Source organism: Pollicipes pollicipes, unplaced genomic scaffold (genome assembly GCF_011947565.3).
Source record: "Pollicipes pollicipes isolate AB1234 unplaced genomic scaffold, Ppol_2.1 Scaffold_2555;HRSCAF=2994_pilon_pilon_pilon, whole genome shotgun sequence".
Taxonomy (NCBI): Eukaryota; Metazoa; Arthropoda; class Thecostraca; order Pollicipedomorpha; family Pollicipedidae; genus Pollicipes; species Pollicipes pollicipes.
The window spans coordinates 23,997,695-24,005,907 of NW_023596136.1; the positions used below are offsets into that span (position 1 = coordinate 23,997,695).

Genomic DNA, 8,213 nt, shown 5'->3' on the forward strand with positions numbered 1-8,213 from the left:
CCACATGTAACACGTGAGCGCGGGGGTCTGCTGGCAGTACCGGTTCTGGACGTATGCCCTCCGGTCCGTAGTATTTCACTGGCGACCTTGGCAGAGATACTCGCCTCACAGCTGCTATAAGACAGGCTGACTGGTAGCCGGGGACAACAGAGTCCACGGTGGCGCAGGATCAGTCACATCTCGCTCAGTAGTTCACTTCAGCATGAAGGTAATAGCTTTTAAGAATAGTAATTTGATAGCATTTGAGCAGAACAAAGTCACGCCCAGGGAAAGGGTAGCATTCTGATCAGTTATGCCGTCCTGACGTGTCTAGAACATAGATATGCAAAGAATATGTATACTTATATATATATATATATATATATATATATATATAAAACATCAACCTGTTTGAATTTGCATGGCACCTGGCGTAGTATCGCAAGTTAGGCTAAGGTTTCCCTGAAAAGTGTGTGACTAGAACTCTCCGGTCATGTCATTTCCAGGTATGCAAGCCGTTTGACCATGCAGCGTTTGTTTCATCTCCAGGTCCTGTTTGTGTTTGCCGTGGTGCTGGCCCTGGCCACCGCCAGCGATCTCCGTCGCTACGGAGGAGAGCAGGAGGAGGAGGAGGACAGCGACCACACCCCCTACCAGTTCAGCTACTCTATCGACGATGAAGACACCGTGTTCTCCCAGAGTGAGGAGGGCGACGACGAGGGAGACGTCACCGGAGAGTACTCTGTCAACCTGCCCGACGGCCGCGTCCAGACAGTCAGGTACTTCGGCGACAACGAGGACGGCTACACGGCCGAGGTCAGCTACGAGGGCGAGGCCCAGTACCCTGAGGACCAGTCGTACCAGGCCGAGGAACGCGAGGAGGAGGGAGGAGGAGAGAAGAAGAAAGGAGGAAGAGGAGGGAGGAGAGGAGGAGGAGCTGGTTCCCATCTATGCTTACCGGCCAGTGTACAACTAGTAAATACAATGGCTTGCGGCATTCCATGGTCAGTAAAGTCATAAGTATTGTCGTGTTTTATTATATTCCTCCTTGGAAGAGTTGTAAGAGCCTAAAGGAGACATGTCCATTGCAACCATGGCCGTGTGTCGTATTATGTCATGATCTCGCCAATACCTTGTTATGAAATACAAACATTGTAAACGGTGCAAACACTTTTAAACAGGCAAGAATGACCTTTGGTGCACGGTTTTACGCCTTATGAACTTCTTTGTTGAAACGGAGAGAGAGAGAGAGAGAGAGAGAGAGAAGAGAGAGAGAGATAGAGGAGAGAGAGAGAGAGAGAGAGAGAGAGAGAGGAGAGAGAGAGAGAGATAGAGAGAGAGAGAGCGAGAGAGAGAGAGAGAGAGAGAGAGAGAGAGAGAGAGAGGAGAGAGAGAGAGAGAGAGAGAGAGAGAGAGAGAGAGAGAGAGGAGAGGAGAGAGAGAGGAGAGAGAGAGAGAGAGAGAGAGAGAGAGAGATAGAGAGAGAGAGAGAGAGAGAGAGAGGAGAGAGAGAGAGAGAGAGAGAGAGAGAGAGAGGAGAGAGAGAGAGAGAGAGAGAGAGAGAGAGAGAAGAGAGAGAGAGAGAGGAGAGAGAGAGAGAAGAGAGAGAGAGAGAGAGAGAGAGAGAGAGAGAGAGAGAGAGAGAAAGAAAGAGAGAGAGAGAGGTGACATTCACTTAACCTAAAACCAGATACTTTTAAAAACACCTGAATTTCTATTTGTTGGCGTGTTGCATTTCACTCAAATCGCAAACGTGAAGCTTCCATAGGCTATGTGTCATTCCAACCTCAGACAGACTGGTGTATGGCTATCAGAATAGCCAGTATGTCATGACTAGTAAGTTGGCACTGTATGACATGCTGTGAGCAGCTTGCGTTAGCCATATTCTTTGTGTTCATCTATTTGCGTGTGTCTCAGCTATGACTTTCCAGAATATGTCAAACGTACAAACACGTGTTGGCATGAGCTTACTTTGAGCAAGGATAACACTCATCTCATAGGTTTTAGGCATGACGAGTTCTTTTTCAAAATAGTTGAAATTCAGTAGGCTTGCAGGCACTTGTTAAGTGAAGTAGTCACACAACATTGCTATATGTTATGAGAAAATTGAACATCTAGAGGAAGTCCTCGTGGTCAAGGGTGAACCTGATTACACCAAAATTGACGTTCAAAACCCTATGCAGCGCGAAGTGCAGGACGTACTCCTGATATGTGCAAACTGTCAACAAAAATACAACAAAGGAATAAAAGAATAAGCTCCAACATCCCAACACCCAATTCAAGACATAGACAGAGGGTTAAGCTAAAACACTGGCGACTTCTTCGAAAACTTTCGTCGACCTGTACCGAACATAAGGTGCGATTATTTGATCATACAATGGAACCATGCATAACGTACGATTTTTCATTCTATGTGCATACAGTTCTATGATTATTCGTATGAAGTGACGTCCCAGACATAAGGCCTATACCCGTGCCATTGGGATCGAGAACGGAACGCATTATAAACGGTACCACGGAAAGCACACAGTCTGCCTGTGTTGTTGATGTTGTTGCGATGTACTTCACACATGTGATGAAGTGAACATATTCGGCTCTCCTCCATGTCTTCCCACTTCTCTTTCCTCCCCATGTCTTTCATGCGTCGTGTCCGCGAGGCCATAGTATTGTGCCACCTTGTACCATTGAAAGCCAGGTGTTTCGATCAGTCTGTTACTTTTACGCAAACGTTGTTATGCATCACACCAATTTCCGCGCACCAGTAATGCAGTGGCATGACCATTCACCACCAGCTTTCATGTACTGCAGTAAGGTGAGGATGTAGCAGAGGACATGATACGTGGACTTGACATGGATTCTATCTCCAGATTAAACCCTGTTCTGTTCAGAGAACAAGAAAAACAGCTCCTTAAAGAGGGTCTGATGAAATCGCCAGTGTTTGCTGTATCAGTAGCGAGAACGTATGCTAGTAGAACGTAGTATCTAATAGTGAGAGCAAATGCAAATGCTCAAATGCAAATAACCAACGCGGATGGGAAATACAAATGCGAGCAACATGTACTACTGCTTAAACGCTCTCAATAACACGCAGGATGACATCCATGCATTGACGTAGACAGGCACTTGCCGTCCAATGACGTTTTTAGGATAGCATCCGAGCGGCACCATATATCCTACCTGTGGAACGGCGGAATCCTCAACATCCCCGTCTGATGCTGTTTGTGACACAATCAACGCCGATGTTAACAGAAAATACTCCGTAAATTGAGATACATATCCCGCCGGGTTGACTCATTACATGAGCATTGGCCAGACCGGATCGGGCTAAAGGTTTATGCAGCATGGCATGCGCTAAGATCGCATTTCAATGTTGCTGGGCGTTTATACGCGCTGGATTTTCTGCACAATGTTGACATTACTTGACTTCCACATAGGAAACTTGCATCATCATCGTGCACCTATCTAAGCTAGGGTCCAATTTTGGCCCTTGTTTCCATACGTTCTGGTCACGTATCATGTACATTTCATTCATTCGAAGATTTTGCAAGATCGCGTCTTTACCTGGGCGGCTCCTATTTACCCCGAAAGGTGTCTCTTGGTCACTAACCCAAGCTGACCATCATCTGATATTTGTTTTATGGCATGTCCTGTACTGCACCAATCCGTTAAGATGCATCGTTGTTTAAGGTTGTCAGTGTTGCGTCTTCATCTTCATGTGCCAATTTGTCGTGAAAGATCGTCAGAGGGCATTGGCATAGATGACCTTAGGGCAACTTATTAATCTCGGTGCTACGCCAACACCAAGTACATTTAGCCAGCGAGCCATTAACACCAATGCTTTTATGACTTGTCATCAGTTTACGTTACGTCTAATCCAACACCACATCATAACACCAACACTTACTAATGTCCATAAGTCTTGCAGCCGTTTGAAGGGAGTGCCCCCCCCCCCCCTCCATTGGAGCATATTTCAACAACATACTGTAGTGAAACCCCAGGACTAGCTATGTCTCATGCAGTGGCACTGGGAAGAGGCACGGCATGAGACTTAATAAGGATATTTTATATTATTTTCGAGTCCAAATTACGCTGTCAACGCCTTATAGCAGCACTGCATTTCTTCCCTGCAGTCCCGACGACCGTCATCATGACAACGACCATGTACTCCCCCTACTGGTGCGAAAGAAAGAACTTTTGTGATTGACACAACGGGCAATGGCCTGTTACCGGGAGTTCGGCTGGTTGAATTTTGAACCAGTGCGTCACATGGATCATGTGATACTGCCATTCTGACAGCCAAAGTGCGCCTCGAAAAAAAAGCCATTGTAGTAAACGCCAGATGGGAGAAATCGAAATCACAGTGTAACGTTTCGTTGAATTTGTGGGATAACAGCTCTATGTTCACAAACCTTTTTAAGCAGGGTGTTTCAGACTTTCGTAGCATTTTTTACACAATCATTTTGGCAGAGTGTGTTGCGAACATTACAGAATAAACACGTTGGAAAAGCAAGGCAAACTAAATGCATTGCTTTCATAGTGGTGGGCGAGGAGTCAAATGATGCTTCTCCCGCAGTGTCAGCCACTTCGAATCAGAATTCTGAGCTATTCAGAAGGATTCGAGCAAACTAGTAGCAATGATCAAATCGCAGGCGTCTGGATGTAACAATATGTGAAAAGGGGAAAAAGGTGGCATACTCCCTTTAACGAAAGCAGCGTAAGTCATTGCGTGCTCCTCGTGTCGGTCTACCACAAGTTAGATTACTCAGTTTTACATGAGGTGGTCAATTACAACCGTAAATTTACGACTTAAACGTTCACGAAAGTAAAGATTATTCGTACACGTTTACATGAGCCGATCAGCGAATAAATCATACATTTACGATGGAACCTAGCATAAGGTACTTGAGTTATGTGATTGTTTGCGTCAGTTCTACACTTATGGCGCAAGTGCAGTACAAAACAGCGCGCTTAGTCACAAAGGAACCGAGCTTTTCAGCGCCCAGTCAGCAGGTTGTGCAGACCAAGATGGATTGAGGGCGGAGATGATACATGGCTCAAGCCGTATTTTTGGTATTGTTCCGTGGCAAGCAGCTGGAAGAAGGCAAAAGGGCTGATCAAGTCATTGACTGAAAGGGGGGGGGGGAGTGTCAGAGGCTCTCATTCCAACACAACTGTGGGGAGAAGACGCTCTGGACCTGCTCCGTGCTCAGGTCCACAGCGCCTTCTCCCCCGCGTTCTGGACCTGTGTTCTGGACCTGCTCCGTGCTGACTCTATGGAGAAGAAGAATGGAGACTGCTGAGAGTCCGCAAGCAGTGGTTCCAGCAAGAAGTGATACATATTTATTGCTGAGGGCTATCTGCGGCTATATTCTGTCTGGCTTCATGTTGAAATAATTCCAAAGATATATAAATCCGATACGTGTGAGGAAACGGCCGAAACTAGCGATGAAATTAGGCACAAGCTGCAAAATGCAGTTTCTCCTCAGAATTTTCAGGTAAAAACGGAAGCCGAAATAAATAAATTTACCCATTTCATGAACATGTTTGCCTAGCATTCTCTCACCTTGTTATTGATTTAAATCAGCCGTTAACAAAGATCTCGCAAGTGCATAATGAGGCAGCAATACGTACCGTTGTTTGTGAGAGCTTGATGAAAATCGTAAATTTCCACTTCCGCCATCGTAAATTCACGACGCGATATTTGGTCATCGCGGCGTTGCTAACACCCGTATAAAATACGAGTGCTCGGTAATCGTCGCGCAATCGTCAGTTTCGTTGACTCATGTAGACGGGGAAACTGACAGACCAACAGCAGCCCGTAAATGTATCACCACACCACCGAGAAGATTCACAGTACGTCGGGTCACATCTTCCCTACGGCATTTGCATCCACTTGCTGCCGACGGCTGCGGCGGAGACAAGCTCCACAACAGCGCCACACGACGGTAATTGTCGCAACTGTGATCACAACCAGCACGAGGGCGACGTCAATCAGCCAATACTGGAACCAGCTAAGGTGTGCGTCGATCATCCGAAGATGGTCGAGCCGGCCGAAGCGCACCACCATGTTTATCCAGTAGATGGCGCGGTCGGCGGCCGAGTTAGGGTCCAGTCGGCGCAGCTCGGCCAGGTACTGCGCCTTCTGCCGGAAGCTGTCCGAGGTCAGCAGTCGCCGCAGGGCAGCGGTCACCGTCGGCTCGGTCAGCCGATGGCGATCAAGCGTCAGGCCGAGACCGCGGTACTCCAGGAACGCCGCGTTCTCGCCCTGGTCGAGGAAGATGGGTACGCAGAGCACCGGCACGCCGTGGTACAGCGCCTCGAGCACGCCGCCCATGCCGCAGTGGCTGACGAACAGCCTCGTCTGCCGGTGACCCAGCACGTCCAGCTGGGGCAGCCAGTCTACAAGCAGCACGTTCGCCGGTGCGTTCGGCACGCGCGCGGTGCTCATTTGCATTACCACCTTCTGCTTCAGCTTGGAAAAAGCGCTGATGAAGACCTCGATGAGCTCCTGCGGCACGGTGTCCGCGTCGTATCCAGTCATTCCAAGACTGAAGACGACGACACCGTCGACGCCGGCGCTCTCCATGAAGGCCTCAAACCGCGGCGACAGCGGGCGCGCCTCCCGACACTGAATGCAGCCAACGGCCTGCACGTTCGGCGGCAGGTGCGCCGGCTCCGCCGCCAGGAAGTCGGTCCGCACCAGCACTAGGTCGACCTCGCCGAGCAGGCGCTCGGCGGACGGCACGCGCGGGAAGTGACGCTCGCGGATGGCGTCCACGCGGCGCAGGTGCAGCCTCAGCAACAGCTGCTGTGCCAGCACCATCGCCGCGTTCTGCAGCCGTTGCCAGGTGTTCATGGCTGGCGGCAGGCCCGAGGCGAACGTGGGCGAGACTGCGGCCAGGCTTGGCGCCGGCGAGGCGTGGGCCGCCGCGCCCACGAACCGCTTGCCGCAGAAGCCGACCACGGGCAAGCCAAGCGCGCGCGCCAGCACGAGACCACACTCGTTGGTGCTAAGGTCGACCAGCGCGGCGTCGAAACGGCGCCGACGCAGGCTCTCGAAGAGGTCGCGATCTGACAGCAGACGCTCGCAGTGCGCGTACAGCGGCTCAAGGGCGCCGGCCGCCACCAGGCCCAGCCCGCCGCCGGTGCGCCACAGCAGCGACGTCGGCACGCGGTACACGCCGGCCGCGTCGAAGAACTGGGAGCCGGCCGGCGGTGGCGCCAGCCGAAGGTCCATCACCTCGACGGATGAGTTGACCGGGCGTGTTTTGTCTGAGAGCCAGCGCAGCTGGGTGACGTGATAGCCGCCTTCGGCCACCAGCCGCTCGCCCAGGCCACGCAGCACGCGCTCATGGCTGCCGGCGTACAGCGGGTGCAAGATAAGGAGGCGCGGCGCGCCGGCGGCGTCCAGCGCCGCGCCCAGCGTCAGTGACAGCAACAGCGCCAGCACTCGGCAGCAGGATGACGTCATGGTGGGCCGATGTCAGCAGGCCTGCTGAAGCAGCTGACGTCTCACCGCAGAGTAAGAAAGCGAACCTGACACGGGTCTCGCCGGCCCGTGCCTCTCACTGGAGTTCGCCCAGGGGCAGGTCCCCCAACCGGGGTGAGTAGAACGTCGCCAGGTGAGGTGATGCGTATTCTTTTCACTGAACTCCACAAATGGCTGGCTCTTCCCCAACCACAAGTCACTGTCCGCCTGAGGATGCGTGTCCAGACAGACTTCCTTGGCGACGCTGAATAGCGTTTCGTATGCCAGAGCTTGACCTGCTTTAGCCGTTGAACTTCCCGCCAGCTGGCTGGCTTCACGCGCGTGTTGCTCGCTGGCAGTCACGGAGGGCAATGGCTCTTGCTGCGCGACTGTCGTGAGCCCCGACCGAACGCGGGCTGGTCTGCCTTATCGGCCGAAACAGGATGCAGACAGTGCTGCCGCAAGCGGATGATAGTCACATTACAACTGTTGTTTGGCGTCGCTGCGCCTCGTGTCAGTTTGGAGCTTACGCGGCAGTTTGTCCCGGGTGCGTCCTACCGCTGCTACATCATTGCTCTCAGCTTCCGGTCCGTGTTTGATTGGATTCGACTCACTTCCGTTCCTATTGAGAAAACCATGACGGACAGGTCTCAGGCGCAGCGGATGGAAATGAGGGCGGTGAGGTTGGAGGGGTCAAAAGTGAGGAGTCAGGGGAGGTTCCATTTCTGCTTGGGAACGAAAATTTATTATTTTTTAAGCTTGTTCT

General features: G+C 51.3%; 2 protein-coding genes across 2 annotated transcripts; one reads left to right on the plus strand and one right to left on the minus strand.

The window, feature by feature from the left end:
- Positions 1-504: 504 nt before the first annotated feature.
- LOC119099365 (uncharacterized) lies at positions 505-5,279 on the plus strand. Its single transcript, XM_037222504.1, has 2 exons — positions 505-843; positions 5,190-5,279. Exons 1-2 carry the CDS (start codon positions 505-507, stop codon positions 5,277-5,279), a joined length of 429 nt encoding a protein of 142 aa, XP_037078399.1.
- Positions 5,223-7,861, minus strand: LOC119111898 (UDP-glucuronosyltransferase 1A7). The gene has a single exon (XM_037235768.1). It carries the CDS (start codon positions 7,448-7,450, stop codon positions 5,843-5,845), a length of 1,608 nt encoding a protein of 535 aa, XP_037091663.1. The 5' UTR covers positions 7,451-7,861; the 3' UTR covers positions 5,223-5,842.
- Positions 7,862-8,213: the final 352 nt, after the last annotated feature.